Here is a 20,615-nt window from a genome sequence, read left to right as displayed (position 1 = left end):
CTACACGATTTCAGAATAACTGGAGCTAAAATGGTGAGCCATGAATTTCTTTTGCAAACATGTTGAAAACTGCAGGTTATTCACATTATTGTTTATTCTGACAAATGATTTTAGGCAAACCAGTCCCTGACTCCATGATTTTTTTTCCCCTTCATGCTTTCATCCCTAACCGTTTCATGACCTGAATAAAAACATAAAGCTGCCCAGTTCGGGAAATTCCACATGAGTCAGAATGAAGCATCAGCTGTAAAACCAGGGCTGGCTTTGCTGCTTCAGGAATATCCTGATTTTCTCCTTGTCCCCCCATTAGAGCTAACCTCAAAAGCTTGTTATATAAGAAAACATGCTGTTTTTAATAAAAACATTAAAAAATTAATAAAATGTAATAAATTCTCTCAAAGGTTAAATCTAATGCCTTAGACAGAAAGAAATAATGTAAAATTGGTTCAGCTGTTTCTACAAAACATCCCCACCCAAAGACAAGAACCAACAACTTTATGCATTCCTCCCCCGACTCTTATATTTGTCATAAGTGGTTAAAGATGTAGCCTACACCCACTATGCATTCCTTTAACACTGCTTGACTAAGGAGCGCCTCCAGCCCTCCTCATTGTTTATCATACATAAAAGTCGCTTCACCTCAGGGGTCCTACGATTTGCTGCTTTTAGTCCGGCTAGATTTGTTTAACAGTTGCGTATTAGAGACCAATTTGTAGAGTAAAAACATCAAGGTATGTTTAATAGAAAAGGCAGGAGATTGTTTTTAATTTTGTTTTAAGGTAGACATACAATAAGCAGTAAATAAAAGATAAGTTTAAAGTTTATTTCTCCTTTCAGGGGATTTGTAGCATTACAACAGGCAGACAGAATCCAAAAGAAAAGGTTTCAGTCAGCGTGTTGTGCATGTGCTGACTGGAGCAAGCTCAGCAACAGGATGTTTTTTGTCTCTACCTCAGTTTTGCTTAAAGTAGCCACCACAACCTACATGTTCACTACAGCTGAAAAAGCAAGGCTCAAACTTGAACCCTGAGAAATTCTGAGAAGATGTCTGGTCATAAAAAACAACAACCACATTTCCTTATGTCCTTGTTACTGCAGCTAGATTTTGATTTTATAGAGAAAATGCTCTTTCACCAAGGAGGACTGTTGGAAAAACTGCAGTACATGTTTACAATGATTTGTTGGATATTGTAAAGATGATCTCTATCATAATTGTACCCCATTTTCTGACTCAGTCATTGCAATTTTCCTGCAACTCTTTCTAATCAGGTCAACTGTATTTGTATCACTGACATTCAAAGATGTGCATGAATGGCAATATTAAGTATAGTATGCAGCAGTTCTTTAAGATTGCATTATTGCAAACATTGATATTGCAATGATGATTCTGATTCAATATATTGTTATCTCTAGTTCACAGGAGAAAAAAGAAAACAATTGTCTATTATCCACTCATACTAGATGAACAATTGCTTCTCCCACTGTCCTTGCCCATCTTTTGTTGTAATTTTAGTTCAAGAAAACATTTACTGAAAAATAAGAAATCAGAAGTTGTATCAAGCATCAAACTCACCCTGCAGTACTCGTTGATGGGCCTGAGTCTCTTCATGGCCACATCTCTGATATGGCTTCTCCTAAACAAGATCTTTCCTAAAGACAGAGAAAAAACATAAAGAAAGCTTAATATCTTTAAGTTGAATGTGAAATGTGTATATTTATTCAACACTTGCTTTGAAATTGGGAATGTTAGACCTCAAAAGTAAATAGATAATAATAAAAGTAAAAGGGTTGATGCTCTTCTGTAAAGACAATAAAGGATGACTAAGCAGAAACAAAGCAAAGGCACAGAGGCTTCTGCAGATCATGACAGGTGAATTAGCATGCAGAGGCAATCCAGACACTGAATCAATAGGTCTGACATCACAATGAGATGAGTAAAGAGCCGCATGGAAAGCTGGCCTTTCCCAGACATGAAGAAATTATTTCAGGAGAATTCATGTCTGCAAGAAAGGTCACGTTTTTCTTCCCATGTTTTAAATCTTATGCCACACATGAACAACACTGATACACCAGGTCACTCTAACCATAACAAGTAAAGGTTTTAAGAAAAGTAGAGGAAGAGTAGATTAAGTCAATAATGTTCTACTAGGGTGAAAGTAAGAATGGAAATGGTTCTAATAAGGAAATACTTTTTCTCTTGGCTAAACGTTGGTGAAAACCTGAACAAAAACAAATCCCAGGGGAAGTTATACTGAGACATCAACTTTAACACTTTGTTTCCACCAACCAACTATTAACTGCTCACACACCTGCCTGTTTATTGCTCTTGACAAAAATAGCCCCAAACCACAGGAAATGACATCACTGTATGAACTCTGCTCTGTAAGATATTTACTTCTTGCCATCTCTAACCTGTCTTGGTTGAGTAATTACTATATGCTTATGTTGTTTTCCATTTTGCAAAGCAGGAGCTTAGTGCTTTTATTTCCAAACAGACAAGTAAGCTATAACTGTAGTAAAAACATGTCATGCATAAACTTTGATGACATTTCCTATACCCTATTGATGTTGTTCAAGATGTTGGGAGGTTTTCAGTGCAAGTAAATGAACATATGTGCTATTTGTGGAGATTTTTCTATGGACTATAACTCCAGATTATTCATAGGAAATTAGCTTATTCACAGATTTCTTTTTGTATCTCAGATTTAAAAAGAAATGCAGGTTGGAAGTGCTACGGTACTTCACATACTACTGCTTTTCTATTACAGAGCAGCCAATGTAAGAGCTGCATTGGCTGCAGTGGCTCTTGCCTTTGCAGCAAGAGCCAAAGCAGTCAGCTGGCTGTCTGCTTTCATACTGGCTGAAAGCAGACATAAGAAATCCCATGGATGTTGGTTTCTGCAGTAGTCCTAAGATGGTTTCCACTTAGCGTGATAATGCATATTAAAGTATATTTGGTGTTTGAACTAAAATAAGCAGTTATGAGGCAGTTTTGGTCCTCAACCTGAGGCTCACTGTATTTGTAATCCACATTTTCTGGAATGTTATGCAAACAGGGAGTTGCTACATATATATATACTGTATACTATACGATATATATATTGCTATATATTTATATTTATTTTAAATGGCTAGAAATGTTAAAAAAAAGAAGAAGAATGCTGGCCAAATAAAGTCCATAAAGTTGAAAGTGGCTGTTTTAGTCCACAGTGTGTAATATCAAAGACACAGGCTACAAATGACTGTTTAAATATTTCATTATGTAAATAAAAAGATAAGTTTGTGCAAATACCTTTGCTAAGTGCTCATATAAAAAAGTAGGATGCAGTTTTGGATGAAATGAGCAAAGTTTATAATCATGAAATTACTTTATCTCCTGTTCTTGGTTTAAAAACAAAAAGTCATTATTATTATAAACCATGTATGGGAAAATGTCTCCTCCTGCCACTGACTCTATTGGACTATGACAAACATTCTTGCATAATTACTCTATTTCACTCAAGGGAGTTGAGCCGCCAACAAAGCCATGCACACAGATGTTTAAAGATGCAAGTAATAGAAACACAATATGTTTAATAGGTTTTATCTTATAAGATCAAGAAAAACCCAAAATGCCTACCTACATGCTTAAGTACAGAATAGAACGAAAGTTGCAAAAAGAATTAAAAGTGATAGAAGGGAAAGGCTTTCAAAAGCTGAAAGAGGTTTGAAAGTCATCTCTCAGATGAATATTTCTGCTTCTTCTTTTCATTTTCATTCCTCCCTTCATCCTTCTTAAAACAGAACGTTCTTGAAGGTTTTCCAAAGCTCTGTGGGGTCATGAGAGAAGCACTGACTCAACACTGCTCACTTTGTATGCGAGGCAGCATGTGGATGCAACCGATGAAAAGAGCTTGTTAGGGAGGGAGGAGCAGCAGCCACGGCCCTGGAGCCATGGCTGAGAGACAGACAGGGCAGACGTTATGGTCTAATCTGTGTGCCAGCAGTGACCAAAGGTACCAAAAAACTGTTGTTTCCCTCAGAAGACTTAAGTTTGAAGAGAAAAGACTTACATTGAGACCAACACAGAGAGGCCCACTGTTACTTACCTCTTACCCAAAGAGCAGTGCCTCCGGCTAATCTCTTAATTAGCAGACTCGCTGCCATTTTATGCTTCTTCACGGAGTTTTTTTATTTTTTTTATTTTTTTTTCAGTTAATAATTTTATATAACTCAAAATCTGTTTAAGCTGTTTGTAGTGGCACAGCTGTAGATCTAACCCTGTTATTTGGACTTGATTGGAAGATTAATGCTTCGATGTGACAAAAGTGGATTCTTTGTGTTAAAAAAGATTAACCAGAGTAGGGACCCTTTGCCAAATGACAAAAGTGTCCAAGTATTTGCCATAATTTTGTTTCAATTCTGTAAGACTTGTCTTAAGGCTAGGATTTGGTCCTGGAACAACTGGATCACATAACATAAATGCTTTCTGCACGGTCACAAAACTCTGGAGAAAAACAACAGAACATGCAGGTAAAAGCTTCAGTAAAGCAGTGATTTATGACTCCTGCCGTGTGAGTCAACGGCACAAATGCTCCTCAGTATTTGGTCAACAGGCCAATGCACAAACTACAGTTCAGACATGAGTGAAGCTTATGATTAATGAGGACCTGAAATAATGTGTCAGAACAGCCTGGTAGCCCAGAGTGTACATCTTGACAGTTTTAGAAAATGATGACTTTTCTTAGATTTTTGTGGCAGTACCAGCTGATTTTCACACAGAGATGTGGAGGTAGACCTGCAGCAAAAGTCCCAGCAAAGATTCAACAGCCTGCATTTGGGTTAACTGCTCCAACACCTCACCACACTTTGGCCTAGTTAGCTCCTGTTTTACAACACATCTTTATTAAGGAAGCACCAGCTGGTGCCCCTCAACATTTCTAGAATTGGAACATTTATTACAGTATCTTTTAGCAGCTCTACTGTCTTGGTGTGACAGAAATATTTTCAAAGGAGCAGGGCAGAGTAACAACTGCAAGGCTGTCAGTGTCTGTCGCCCAAAGTTTCTTAAGCCTCTGCATGTTGCTGGGATGTGCTGGTTGACATGAGGGCAGTTCTCCTGGATGGGCAGGGGAACCGGGGCAGGAGAACGATAGGCAGACTGGTGCATCTGGAGTGATGTACCAATCTATATCAATCTGAATTCACAATGCAAAGGTCTCGCTCTATGTTCCTAATCTCATCTATGTCATTAAACATCAAAGTAAAAAAATGGACTAAGGTCAAGAATGTCAGTTAATTTACGACTAAGACATTCCTACTACTGGTACAAATTATTCAAATAACCAAAGAAAGAGCAAATTCTCTGCCGTCCAGATAAAATATCAATGAGTAATAGACAAAACTTAAGCAAGGAGGTAACTTTAATTTCTCAGATCTGCTTGTGTTTTGCTTCATCAAGAACAGTTTATGGAATGTGAGACATTTGGGACCACCGGAGTTGATCCAGCCCATAATCTAAGGTTACTCTTACTCCAACTTCAGAGATAGAAGTAGATGAAAATATTTTTTCTGTATTTTATCTTTACTGAAAGAAAATATGTCCAAACTAAAATAACAAATGCATTGTCTGCATCCTGGAGGATATCAATACTGAACATCAATAGGCTCTTGAGAGCAGAGCGACATTCCACTGGGAGCTTTGTAGGTTTAAATGACCGATTGGATGTTGCTGCCTGTGGAATCATCTATTAGTGCTCTGGAATTAAACTCTAAAATATTTAAATACATTCAGGTGGACCAAATCTGATCCCATACACAGAATGTCATGACAATATTTTGTGGCTAAAATCAAGAAAGTACAAGTCAGGTGTGCTTTACATAATTAAAAAACAAAATAAAAACAGCATGTGACATTGAATAAACAGTAAGAAAGAGAAAAAAAAAGATAAAATAATAAACAAAGAAGCTAATATTGCTAATTTTACTAATTGTGCTAATTCATAAAAACTACTATAAAACTGACCATTATGTTCAATAAGCTATTGAACTTTGGTGTCACTTCTCTCAAATTAGTGCATTATATGCACATTGTGACATTGTCTCTGCAAACTGAAGAGAAGGAGATAAAAGCAGATGTTATTTTTTGATAAAGTTAGTTCTGATGGCCGCTGGGATCAGATCTGATCTAAAAATATATTCAAATATTCAAGTTTTAATCATCCTGATGGGAATTTCTGTTTGTTCATTTGTAAAATGTAACAGAAAACAATATGCAATTAAGCTGTTGGTTATTACAACTGGGGCATGAAAAAACATCAGGAAAAGTAGTCCACACAGACAGAAAAACCTGCTTCCCTCCTGATGTGGAGATAACAAAAGAGTGTAAACATCTTCAGGACTTTAACAAACTTTCTCAAGAGGAAAAACCACATCACTGCTTAGTAATGCTGACCTCGCTCCATACAGCCTCTGTAGGAAATAACTTTCCTAGCTGTAAGGAAATATCAGCAAATGCTAGTTTGGAACCCATCGAGAGAAAAGTGTGATGTGATCTAGGATTACAGGGGACATTCTTCAGAATCTCCATTTAGCATAGGCTTTTTTCAGTATTTTGTCCTGCCAGTTTTGAGTGTACTTAATTCAGATTACTCCTTAACCTTCTGTCAACAGCTCTACAAGAGCTCTGTTTCTTTAGAAAGAGAAAAGAGCTGAAGAAATAAGAATGGAAATAGAAGTCAGTGAAATAAAGGAGAGAAAACAAGGAGGAATGGGAGGAAGCAGGCAGGAATTCCAGAGAAAATCTCCAATTTCAATCTTAAGACCAAGAGAAAAAGATGGCAGTTTAATCCAGGAGAGACTGTTTTATGACAAGCATAGAATGAAGACCTGTTTTTTTTCTTCTATTTTTCCCTCATGCAAACATTACATTTCTGCTGTCTTAGTACAACTTCTCTCAATGACTTCCAGACCTGCATGGGCATAAAAAGTATCCCCCCCCCACCCAGCCAGCCCTGCCTGCGTGGTGGGGGATATGTGGGTGGAGCTCATGGACAAGGCCTTTTTCCCCTCTCTTGAAGTATTACTTTCAGAAGGATTTAAAAAGTTGGTCACGTACACAGAAAACACAGCAGTCCCTTTTATTATTAAAAAGGAAAGGCATTATGATTCCTTTCAGACAGTTTTCGGACTAAGTATTGTCAACTACTCCCGATTATACTGACATTTATGTGTGCTTTATGCATTCTTATTTGAAAGGTTCTTTTTTAAAGGTTGTCAGTGAGTTGTTGTTGTGCAATTTATGTTTGCATTTCTCCTGGAGTTATCAAAGAAGGATGAAAGACACTGTGCAGAGAAGACAAATTCATGTGTTTTATTTTATGTATAAAATGGTGAAGATTTAAAGTAGATTGAAGTTTATTGGACTCTCACCTGGTAAGAATGGAATGATTCTGCGCTTTGGGTCCTTCTGGCCTCCCTCCACAGGGAATTTATCCAGCAATTCCATCTGAAATCCCCAAAATGATTAGAAAGTTATTGGCACATGTAGTATTTACATTCACACATACACATATAGGCTGAATAAACAAGGGAGCTGCAGGTGGTGAGGAAGTGATTTTTTATAAATCAGCACTTCCTACAGGGAATTTAGCCAATAGGGGCAGATCTGACAATGATTAGGAATGTACTGAACAGATGGTATGTTTCTTTCCCCTCTGAGCTTCATATGTTGCTGTAGCTGGGTGCTGTTAGCAGCCAGGAACCACTGACATAATGGAATATATCAGTTTCCATCATTCCTCAGAAAAAAAGCCAATGAGCTGCGATTCTTCGTTACTCTAAATCTCTCCTCTTTTTCTTACTTCTTCTATTTCTTAAAAAAGTGTAATTCAGCAATTAAAGCCTATCAGAAAATGTATCTGCATCCAACACTGATGAAGCCAAAACAGTTGTTTTGGCCCAGACAACTGAACTGTGTGTTAAATCCTAATATACAGAGACTCTGACATAACAATACGGTCTCATCAAATTGGATCATTTAAAAGGTTTTATAGCAACACATATAAAAATACTTCCAAATCACACGAGAAAGCACTTTTCAGTTAAACAAATGATTACTTACATACAGAAAGAAAATGTTCCCAATAATCGTTCATAATGAAAGTTTATTTAGAAACTGTTTAATAAAAACTACAAAAACAATGCAATTGAGTAAAGTATATTCTACACCCTTCAGTGATACAGGATATTGTCAAACTCAGTCAACTACGTACCTTTAATGTAGTTTTTTGTACTCAGTTTTGAATCATATTTGACGACCATAGAATATATACATCTGTTATACACTCTGAAGAAAAGAACAAATAAAACTTAAATGAAATTCTAACTGATTGGCCATTTCATTACTGAAAGACAAGTTTTAATCTCAATATGACTCCGTACCTGGATAAATAAAGGCTAAAACAATAAAGAACAGAAACAATGTAGCAAAGTCTCAAATCTGAAAAGTTTTCTCATTTTTTGCTTTTAGGTGCAACAGAGACATGTAACAATCAGCTTTGAACAGGTTTACACTGTACAAACATCCATCCTACAGCATCTGGCCTCTAATGAGACGCTGCAGATAAAGTCGGGGCAGGACTCTAGTCAAACTGAGATTTCCCTCCTACAGACCAATTTTACTAACTATCTACAACAAAAACAGAATTACAACACTTTCTGCCTTCATCTAATCATTGGACATTTGCAGACAGACATACTAAACCACATCCTCTATGAAAAAACTCAAGGTCAACACATCTCAAATCAAGACCACTGGAAGCCGTTATTTCCCTAACCCTAAAATGTGTGTAATCAGAACAGACTGTTTTAATTTATTTATTTATCGAGAAGTATACAAAAATATGTCTGTTTAAAAACAGTACTAGCAGAACTGATTAAACTTATATGTGTATTTAACTTAAGTTGGCAAGTTATTACTAATATTAAAATACATTAAAGTTAATCATCCTAAGTGGAGAGCATTGGAAAACCAAAATAGTGTCAGAAAAAAGAAAGATGTCAACAAAGTATGGAGGGAAAAATGTTTGAGTCGAAAAACATCAATCTGCTTAAGAATCAGACACTTAGTCAGTGACAGAGCACCACCTTAAGAATCACACCATAAACACAAAGGCAGGCAGCCAGACAGAGACAAAGAAGATCCAATGCCCCACACAGAGTAATTGTTCCCATGTGTTTAGCTGGGAGTGCAAACACACCCCAGCCTCAGTGTCTCCCCTGAACCTTGTATCTACTCTGTAATCAGAGCCAGTCAAAGGAAAAGAAAAAAAACAAAAAAACATTTGGAGACAGAGAAAAACATCTCTACAAAATGTCATTTACGCCAAGCGTACAACATCAAATATTCATGCTCCACGGGAACGCCTTCAGCTGCTAAAAGCTCCATGGATGTTTTGTTGGACCTGATGTGCTTTGAGGCCAGATTCCAAACATGAGTGTCATATACATAATAAGTTATCCTGGACTAAACAAATCACATTTTCAAATTAAACTGCTGGATATGCTTCTCTGCTTGCTTATTTATCGGTATACCCCTCTAATGGTGGAATTACTCTTACCTAAAAATATAAGGACATTAACTGCAAATCATGCAAAAGAACCACAAGTCTTCTAACTTTGATATTAATAACCGCTGAGTTTTGTATCTACAATTAACAGGTAATTTGAATTAATTCATGTGCCTTTTAATCCGTCATCATTTACTGATCCTAAATGAGGAAACTAAACCCAAAATAATCAACATAACAAAACATATGTCAGCAACTCACAGAAAGACAACATGTGGTCAGAGAAGTATTTATAGTTTTAACTTACGATGACAGATAGAGGATCCTGGAAACTTTTAAACTGTTTTTTATTTCTGCTGACTCAGAAAGAAACTTACACTTGAAAGGACTCAATTTAGTCAAGTCTGTATCTGCTTTCACTACATCAGCATTTAGGCAGATGCATAATAAAAGTTGTGCAAGACTGTTGAATGAAGGGTTGAAGAAAAACTTCACATCTACAATCTCTTCCTGTTTTCATTTGCAAAATAACTCAGACTGTCAACTGGCTTAACTGTCTTTTAAATATAAATTTCTGAATTTTGGGTAACCGTAACAAAAAGACGGTTTGACGTAAAACATTCTACTGTAGCTCTAGCTGTGTTTGAGGTAGTTGTCCTGCTAAAAAGTAAACCTCTGCCTTAGTCTCAACTCTACTGCAGCTTCCTATTAAGTCTGAACAGCTTCTCTGTCCCTGCTGAAGAAAAGAATCCTCTGAGAATGATGCCATCACCAACATGTTTTGCATTAAGGCTGAAACAGGGTTTCCCCCAGAAAACCTGCCTGGTGTTCCACCAGCAGCCCACCGTGTTGACAGGAAATATTACTGGGTAACGATGTATTCCTGGAAGACATTGTTGACAATACTTTTAAGTAAAACACACAACTATGTAGTCTTATAAACAATAAATAAAAAACACAATTAAAATATGAAGAGGTAGAGGGGCCCCTGAATCAAATTCTGCTCAAGGCCCTGTACAACCTTTGGCTGGCCCTGCATGACGAGCTACAGCTGGTGCAAAGCAGATCTCTGCTGGAATCCAGAGGCAATCAGGAAGATTTCATTTACGTGGCACCAGTAGGGACCAAGATTTTCCGTTCGTGACTGTTGAGTTTGTAATAAGGGCCACAGACTCTGTTTGTTTTGGTGGCTCTGACTTTATGAGACCAGTTTTTCCAATCTGTGCTCTTCATTGTCAACACCAGCTGGCCCTCTAACATTTGTTAACATGTTTACAAGTTCACTCTGCAACCATGTGCTGAAATCTGCCTGACTAGAGTGTAGCAGAGGTGGAGAAGGAATTTGATATGGGACAGTTTGAGGCATCGTGTCGTGTCAAAACAACTGTGTTCTGCATGACCATGAGACAAGCGTGACAGCGGTGTCTGCAACAGGGCAAGGCGGCCAACGCACAGAGAGGCAGTTGGTGTGATTGGTGCATTCCTCGGCTTTGCACTCTGTTCAACGCATCGATTATAAATCTGTCTGCGCTGTGCTGGTGAAGTACGCAGCGGAGTGCAGCAAAGACGCATGCAGTCCGTGGTTACTGGTTTTTAAAAAGTCCTCCTAGATAAAATGAAAACAAGCTAAGCTTAGCCTGGCAGAGGGACAAGTAAAGCCTGGCAGCCCACCAGGCTTGTAATACACTGGGGGAAACCCTGTGTAAGGCAATATTTTGTCTCATCTGACCAGAACAGCTTGTTCCACATGTTTGTTTCCTACGTAGCTTGAGGCAACTTCCAAACAATACCTCTACTGACTTTATTTCAACAATATCTACCACCACTCCTCCACAAAGACCAATTTTGTGGAGTCCACAACTAATAGCTGTCTTAACACATTCTCCCTCCTGAGCAGTAAATTCGACGGGCCTTTTAGCTGCTTCTCTGACTACTGCTCTCTTTCCAGTGAATAGTCGTGTCTTAGTGGGTTTGAAGAAATTCCATAATTTTTAGATTTTCAGTTAAAACACTGAACAGTACTCAGTAATGTGTCCAAAATCAGGAACTATTCTACAATCACAACGTTTCTCCATAACTTTATTCCTGATCTGTCAGTTGTTTCTCTGTGTTCGTGAGGCTCCATGAAGTTTGTTCACCAATGTTTTCTTGTAATCCTCTGAGACCTTCACAGCAACACAACTGAATTTATACCAAGCATACAACAGACACAGTTGGACTATTTCCTAATTAGATTAGTTCAAAAGGCAGTGGGTTGGGCTGGATTTTATTTCGTTATCAGAGTTAAAAAAGCTAAATACAAATTCATACCACATTCTTCAGACACACTGGTGTAGATTTTAGTCATTCAGGACATGACAGTCAGTGATTTAAGTGGAAGGCACTTTGCATTAGTCTACTACATAAATTCTCAATGAAATACATTGAAGTTTACAGTTATAACAGAATAAAATATGAAAAGGTCCAAGGCTCTTCCTGTTAATATTAACTTCTAGCCACAAAAATCAAGTTAAGTGGTCTCACACATACCATTAAAATGATAAAAAACAAAAATGCTTTGCTGTGGTTTATCTTAAGCATCAGCTGTTTGGTCCAGATGAGTTAACTGGTGCATTCAATGACACATTCAGTCTCCGCCCCATCTTGTCTTTGTTATTAGAACCTCATGCTGAATCATACAACAGCAGCACCAGGTCAGTAAACAAGGCACAGGGTGCCAGGAAAAAGGAAAAACCAGAGAAAAGTAGCTGGAAATGATGAAGTGGTGATTAACAAGAAGAGTTCAATTTGTCAGCCTTTCATCACCATGTTGGCCAGACACCTGGACTGACATCAGAACTTATCCACCTTATGTCTTTGTTTGCTTCACAGTGAACAGCGTAAAGCATCGGACTAATAAATTAACCCTTTACATAAATTCTGGAATACTATTTCAAAACTGATAAGGTGATGTATTTTGGTCAGTCCACGTCAGCTCAGCTGATTTAAAATATTACTCTGCCCAACAACAGACTTCCCCCCACAACAGGAAGCAGAATAGCATGGAGGAGGTGAGGTCACATATGAAAGTCCCAACTGAAAATAAGTCAGACATGATCATCACATTCTCTGACAGCGGTAGTGACACATTAATCATAACTGGAAACATGATGAAGAAATAAATGCACAAAGCTATTAATGATAATCTTGTAAATAAAAATGAGGACAGAGTTAACAAGTGGAGCTTCCCTGATGAGATCACAGTTTTTATTAGCTTCAACAGCTACCAACCAAAACAAATAAATAATATCTTAAACTATCACAGAGGTCTCTAAATCCAGTCCTTTAGTTCCACTGTCCTTCAACTTTTGGATGCATCCCTGCTCCAACAAACTTCAATCCAAAGGTTTTATTATCTCCCTGTCATGTTGACATGCCTGGTTGTTAACCATTCGTTTGGTGTTGGAGGACAGTGGCACTTGAGGACTTTGGTTGCAGACTGTAGTGTTTAGTGTGTTAGGACTGCACAAACAGATAGCTAAAGAATTGAATGTGTTTTCAGTTGATAGTTAAAAGAAAAACAGTTTCCAAGCTTTCTATTTATATCAAGCAAGAGTGGTCTGATTTTCATTTTTCTGCAGTGCAGTGATGCAGGACATTTTGATGAGATGATAGCAGGTTATTTGGACAGAGTTTTTATTGCCATAATCAAATACTGAGTCTTTGGAGAGAAAGGTCTTCAAAGAGATTTGGATTAGGAGAAATGTACAGCAGGAAGTAAAAGTTAAAAGTAAAAAATATCGCACTTCAGCAGGGCTGGTTACCATTATGATGTTATTTTACAGTTTTAAAAAGAAGCAAACTGTTTAAAGTCAATGTAATGAAATGGCAGAGATCATGCTAAAGACTGGGCCGGACTGACCAGAGTTTTCTCCTGTTTGAAAAGGGCTGTGCAGTGTTGCCCCTCCCCCACATGTTGCTGAGCACTGATGATCTGCTGGCTGAAATAATGCAGCGATGCTCTGTCTAACGTTTCAAGCAAAACAGAGATCGCTGTTTGGAAATAATTCTGCTTGTAAAAACACCCTGTCCAGTTAAAGGGTAAGTTCAATGTAGGTGCTTGTTTAACAAGCTCACAGTGATGTGACATGTTTCTCTTTCCGGTAGGGAAAATATTCACTTTAAACCAGAACTAACTCTAAATCATGTGGTGTTTTTAGTTAGGAACATCATATCCAGAGAGTCTAATACTTTAAGAAGGAAATGTGAAATGACTATTTGTGTTGTTTGTCACCCAGAGAAATAGGAGTAATAAGTCATTATTTTCATTCTGCTTCTGTTCACATAGTCAATATTACTGTTAGCTTGTTTATAACTAAAAGGACAATACATCTGACAGACAGAAAGGTGATAGCATATTTCCAGGCTCAAATGAATGCTATTAGTAATGAAATACCGTTTTTTGCTTAACACTGCATTGACAGCTTTGGGGAAGCTTTGATGAAGTATTACATGACTTTATTTCACTTCTCATGGTTTAACTATTTTAATGAAATTATAAGAATTTAATTCAGTTAGGGTTCACCGTGTGCTTTGCGTAAATTGAGTGTATGCTCATTAAAAGCTCTTTGCTGGGTATCTTGTAGTCAGTGCTCTCAAAGCTTTGATGCAGCCAGCCCCCAAAGATCCATTACCTTCAAAAAAAGAAGGGAAACTATGATACTAATGAGATTTCCTCCTTGTGCAAGAATCACACTGGCAATAGTATGATGTTTGAATGACTTCAGACATTTCTGTGGTCATCAGTGTGGTTGTTCCATTCATCAGTGTCTTCTGTTAACTTCAGTGGGACATTTTCTGAGTCCTCACACAGTTTAATTACCAGTGTTATATGGATGGAGTAATGCAGACGCTGCTTCTGTGAAACAGAAGGTCAAATGTTGCCAAATGTATTGGGTCATTTTCCATCATAAATATATTGAATTTAATGAGATTACTTTATTAATGCATATGACAGTGCACTTACAACATCTTCAGCTCTTCTGGAAAAAAGGTCTAAAACATCAATATGTGTGTTCATGGGAATATTTAATCATTAATCCAGGACAACAGGCACTGATGTTGGACTAGACGCCCAAATGTCCCTACAAACTGTGATCAGGGATATGTGATGCAAGACAGGTTCCTCTACTCCAAACAGTCTATTCTCCCCAAAATCCTTCAGTAAAAAAAAAAAAAAAAATGCATGATACTGGACCATTGGCATGACATAGCTTTTAGCACTTTCTGTGACATCTTGGGCACCATCATCTGGGTCACAGGTGGGCAGAAACACCCCACCCAACAAGCTGAATGTCCTTTTGGTTTAAAGAGAAAACTACGTCTGTCCTGTCAATGTTATTAATCTGTAGATGATATTGCAAAGGTGATATTGTGTAGCCCTCAGCCTGAAGTCCATATACTGATAAAATATTCTGTATAAGTCTGCCTTTTTAACATGAGCCAACACTAGTGGAACAAAGAGAGTGCTAATATATAGTAGCTACACAAAAATGAAAATCACAGCAGCTGTAAATAACTCATCCTTTGTAAAAGGATGGACCTTAAAATGTTGTTTTTGGCACTAAAACTGCAACAATGTCTGAAAATATTACTGCTTTTTCTTTTCATGCATTTTTTTCCAAAGAGGTTATTGTTATTTTAATGTTCCTTTTTTAATTGGCAGATGTATGAACAGTGCTATATAAACATGCATTAAAAATAAAACTTTTTTTTTTTCCAAAATAAAAGCAGTCCATTTGGATTTGCATGTTTAACACTTTTCCAACAAACATTTATTTTAGGATTTTCAACACATGCACATACTAACACACTAAGCACCCACCTGGAGGTCAAAGAACTTGCTGTAGCGCCTGTAAATGGTTTCTGTACTGCCATCACTCCAGGACACTTTGATGATGTAAACCTTGCAAAGAAAAAGAGAGAGGAGAATTACATTAGTGCATAGTGAACTTAAAACATCCCAGTATTTCAAGCTACTTCAAACGCTGGACCAAGGTAATTTTGAGTCAAACCCCACCTTTATGGTTTTATTACATAGAAGTGTTGTGACTCCTATTGGGCTGAACAGGAAAGCCAAGCGGCTCTGACTGACAAACATCAAGCATCAGCCATTACCATCAGGACATACTATTATTTCACTTCCTGTGGTGCTTGAAGCGCTTCCTCCAACACTGAAACATTATCCTGTATAGACACAGCAGATTAGCCTTACAGACAATCATTGTTGTGACACCAAAAGTTTCTGGTAACCATCTTTGAAGCAAAAACTAGGGAATCTATAACTATATGATGTAAACAACTAAAATGTTAGCTTTATTATGTGGAAATAATACAAACCCATCTAAGCTAATCACCAGGGTCTGGAGGAAGCAGACACAGTTTTAGGGAATGCTCTCAACTAATAAAAAAAGAGCAGAGAGGAGGGAGGTGATTGGAAACTCCCTGGTGGCTCACTGTGTCTGGCTGACTGCTGCTGGCCTGACTCCCAGGCCCACTATGGCCTAGCTCTCTCTTGCAGGGCAGCAGTCAGCGATTGCTAAACAGACATGTAGGGGAACCTATTTGATTATACAGAGCTTCACACTGAGTTTATGTCTGTGCAAGAGAGACCAAGCAATTATCCACTATAATAAGAGAGCTAAGGCTTTTAGGCTACATATTTTAGTCTGGTTATCATGCAATTACCACACTAAAGGAAAACATTAACGTCTATGAACTCAACAGAAGCATGATCATGAGCTCATGAGCACACGTTAACATTCTATGAGATTTAGAGTGTCAGGGGAACAGAAAAAGGAATGAAACCACATGGTTTGAACTGGAAAGTAAGCAGACAGATGGAGAAGACACAGGGCCAGAAGCGCGCCACGTCCTCCAACACCAACTCACAGCAGTCTACCACCCGTTTGTCCCAAACTTTTCACACGTACAGTATATCATGGACTCAAACCAGAACATTCACAGAAGGATGCGTACAGGGATGCTGAACTAACACCAAGGCCTGCTATGGTGGCTCTCATTGGGTTTCTGGTCACATGGTGTCATACGGTTTGCAGTGACTGTACATATGCAGGCAAATGCGCCCACGTTGGGCTGTTCCCACAAAACCAATAGAAGCTTCTTTGTTTAAGTAAAGCAGAAAAGTTAGAAATGGGGCTTTGTCTTTTTTTGCATTCCTGCCTATCAAACTATCAGGCTTGTTAGAAGAGAGAAAGAATTGCTTGTATATTTTTGATTTTGTCCCTTCCTCTGCAAAATTACACAATCTATGGTAACAAAATGCTAATCCTCACTAAGTTAGTCAACAAATGGAAAATAAATAAAAACAATATTTATTTGCATAAATCTATTGCAGAAAGGAAAAAAAAAAGAACATGTTCATGCAATGGGCTATAAATGTTGGATGATTAAATGTTGTAATGATTAGGGCTATTGTCCACAGTGACATTGCCATCAATGTGATGGCATTAGCACCACTGGTGTGACTTCCTTGTCTGTCATGCCTGAAGGCATGATTTGCAGAGATAATTGAAGGACTTGACGCATGACAAATCTTGAGATGCCACTGCCTAATGTGTTACCTTGGGGCCTTTCCTATTTGAAATACAAAGAACCTCTTCAGATCCCTTTAGCTTTCCCACATTTTTACAACTTTCAAACCTCAAACTTTAACATTTTCAATGATATTTTACCTGATAGACTAAAAGAAAGCAGCTAATACTTCTGAAGTGGGAAGAACATTATTATTTTCTCTTTATTATTACAAAACTAAAGTGTGAAAAGTGCATAATAACCTTCCACCAGTTTGAAACAGATACATTTCCAATAGCTCTGCACATCCACTTTTTACCAAATTTTCTCTGGAAGAATCACATCATGCCTCAGATGGATGAAGATGTGGATTTTGACTGGATCATTCCCATAGGTAAGATTTTATCTAAACATTTCTGGATCAATTCTATGAATTTTAAAACCTGTAAAAAAAAAAAAAAAAAAAAAAGAGGTTTTGAAAAAAAAAAAATCTTGTGTACAACATTACTCAGTAAGATACTATATGATTAGATTCTCTTTTGTAGGCAATGAGCAGAAAGTAGAGAATTACTATAAATCATTGAAAATTGAGGTGCATCCAAAACGTACCACTGTGATTACAAACTGATGAATGGCTGTACAAAATTATATTGTACGTAGGTCTTTCCCTCTGTCCACATAGAAGACAAACGTCCCCAAAGCATGATGCTTCCACCACCATATTTCACATAATGATGTGTTCCTGGTGTTTGTTTTCCCCGTCTCTATGTAGGGAAAGCAAACAACAACTAATTTTCCAAGAATGCAAAAAAGTGGATTTTGTTTCTTAAGACTTCTTCCACATGTTTACATTGTCCCAAATGTTGAAAAGTTCAAAGGGTGTTAATGCTTTTTGTTCAGCTATATAAATATTCACTTACTGTATATATAAGACCAGCAGGTCTTAAAAATCACATGAACCACAATAACACCAAAACCCATAGGAGATTTTTCTCAGCCATACTCAGTGAGTTATTTGGTGGTTTCAAGGGATATAATTCACATACAGGGTCTATTGTCTCTTCCAGTGGTTGTTGGTATCGGAGTGTTTTAAAAAGTTTTCCTACATCCCCGCTTTTGGTTTTCAGGATTAAATCATGCTTAACAACAGTACAAGTCAGGTTAATGTTTAAAACAGCAACAAATTTCAGGAATGTCTAATTGTTCTTTGGTCTGGCTTGGTAAACTGTAATCTGACACTCTTTGTTATTACTTTTTCTGAAGAGGCAGAGCAGCGGAATAATCTCGGCGTGTTGCCGCTGGGATCTTCCAAATAAAGGATCTTACATAGTGTTTGTTGGGACTCCGTCGCTTCTGGACATCTTGCACGGTTACTTCTTGCACGGTGCGCCGCGGCATGATGTCCTCCTCTTCCACTGACCGTTACAACAAAACGCAGAAATCCAACTCCAAGTTTTCTACGAGGGATCACACCCGGTTGGAAAAGTTAGCCGTTTCACCGCGAGTCTCTCTTTGTCATCCACACAGTTCCAATCCGTCACCTGTGGCGGTAACAAAACCCGTTTTCCGCAAAATTACTGCGTCAGATTTCCTGTAAAACATTCAGTCGATTTGTGCATGAAGGTCTTTGAATCCTGGATCTCCTCTTTTCTTTCTTTCCTTCTTGTGCCGTTTCTGGATCCGCTTACGACTTCCCAACCAAACTCCCAGCCTATCCCAGCTCACCCACTCCCATCTGAGCAGCTGGAAAGCGCCGCTTTGCTCCGTGGACCAGCCCTATGGCGTCACAGTTAACCACATGCTGCCACAGCATTTGCCAGAGAACCTTTCATGTTCATTTCTTCTTCTTTTTTTTTTTACATCAGACATTTTGGCAAAATGTAAATATGGATTGGGTTAAAAAGAAACGAAGCTCAGATAAAAGAATACAGCAATAATAATCAGGGGCTAGTTTAACGGTACTATTTCAAAATGGTCTATTATGCATCATTCAGAACATGTTATTAGGTAACAATATTTGTTCGGGAACAATCCTTTCAAGTCTGCGGTCTTTCTTATTGCTTCGTTGTAACAGCCTTTTCTGCCATTTAAATTTAAATCTCTATCGTTGGATACAGTCCCATATAAACAGCATCCAGTGGTTGTGCGTGCTGTTTACATCCAACATGTAATAACATGATACAAGTAGCTATAAAAAAGTTTTTGATGCGTTTTATGATATTCTTATTCACTGTATTTGCCGAAATATAAATCTTTAGTTTTATTGCTCCAAGAAATTGTCTATTGATAAATGACCAGATTGAGGTTAATAACTCTTGTATTAAACTCAATTCATATGTAGTTTACAATAAATTATGTGAAATGGCTTTGAATAATAAGTCATATAACTCTGTTGTTTACTATATGTTGATATGTTGTTTTTTCCACACCTTAATTTTGTGATTTTTTTTTCTTTTCAAAAGTACCTATTTACATCAGTGCTGACCAAAAGTAAGTTTTTGACCAGCTGCGGCTGAGGAGATGCTGTGTCCTAATCCAAACATTTCTACTGCTCCTGTCATTGCTGGGGTCACAGGTCAGGAACTCTGCAACCTTTTGTAATTAGATTGATTACTAACACCAATGTTGTAATGGAGTCTTTAAAGAGTCTCATGCTTTTTCACAATTATGTATATAGTAAGCATGCATAGAAAGAATAAAATAATAACTTTAAGTGAGTCTCCAATGAAATTCTGCTGAGTTCCTGGCAGAGCCAATCTCAGATTTAAATACCACTGATTTGCTTTTGATGTTTGAGATGTTTAGGTCTTTTAATGTGTCTGTGGTGGCATTCACAAAGTCCTGTCAGTTTTGTTGCACCATAGCGCCATCTTTTGGTGTTTTGAGCTCATTACAATATAACTGCATATTATATATGCATATATATGTGGCAGTTCTTCCATGTTGCTCAGTAACACATGTGACAATGTCAAGTTCAAAGTCATAAATATGCAGTGACATTTGTGTTTTGAACACAACCACATTGGTATATGAAGTAAAACTTTAGAACTATCTGACTGTGTAAGTTATGCAAAGTTATTTAAGTTTTATAACTTATAAATATGTGAAATCTTTTTCTTGCTGATGTGAAAGTTTTTACTTGAACTTGAGTTAAGGGAAACAGAAACTACTCTGGAGAAAAGCAGAAATTAAACATGACTTATTGCTCTGTGGAGTCTTGCTACACTCCTTGTAAATAGAGAAATATAGTTAAATGTCAAGTAGGTAGAATATTTTTATCACAAACTCACAAAAATGTCCAGATGATTTGTTCAAAGTTCCATTTTAAATGAATAAATAAAATGGATCAAACATTTGAGCTGATGACAAGGTATGACAAAAGTTATAACAAAATTTACACCAGTACAAGTTTGCAGCATTGAGGTACTTTTGTACTGATATCTGGAAAACATTTTACATTTCAGTTTACAAGATCAACAGAGTCACAGTGTTAAA

General features: G+C 37.5%; 1 protein-coding gene across 4 annotated transcripts in view; it reads right to left on the bottom strand.

Annotated features, from left to right (window-relative positions):
• The window catches only part of sh3pxd2b (SH3 and PX domains 2B), a 35,999-nt gene extending 17,109 nt beyond the window's left edge, over positions 1 to 18,890 (bottom strand). For 2 of the 4 annotated variants that reach the window (XM_007562049.2, XM_007562051.2), the window contains exons 1-4: positions 18,447 to 18,890; positions 15,412 to 15,492; positions 7,411 to 7,486; positions 1,574 to 1,650 (exon numbers count right to left, since the gene is read on the bottom strand). In XM_007562049.2, coding sequence (XP_007562111.1) covers positions 1,574 to 1,650; positions 7,411 to 7,486; positions 15,412 to 15,492; positions 18,447 to 18,518 — 306 coding nt within the window. In that variant the 5' untranslated portion in view covers positions 18,519 to 18,890. The remainder of the gene's footprint in view (positions 1 to 1,573; positions 1,651 to 7,410; positions 7,487 to 15,411; positions 15,493 to 18,446) is intronic. The other 2 variants (XM_007562050.2, XM_007562052.2) reach the window with 1 other exon arrangement.
• Positions 18,891 to 20,615: the final 1,725 nt, after the last annotated feature.

This window comes from Poecilia formosa, unplaced genomic scaffold, assembly GCF_000485575.1.
Source record: "Poecilia formosa unplaced genomic scaffold, Poecilia_formosa-5.1.2 Scaffold133, whole genome shotgun sequence".
In the NCBI taxonomy this organism is placed as follows: Eukaryota; Metazoa; Chordata; class Actinopteri; order Cyprinodontiformes; family Poeciliidae; genus Poecilia; species Poecilia formosa.
The sequence above is the reverse complement of the archived record's forward strand: the minus strand, read 5'-3'. Positions and strand labels throughout refer to the sequence as shown.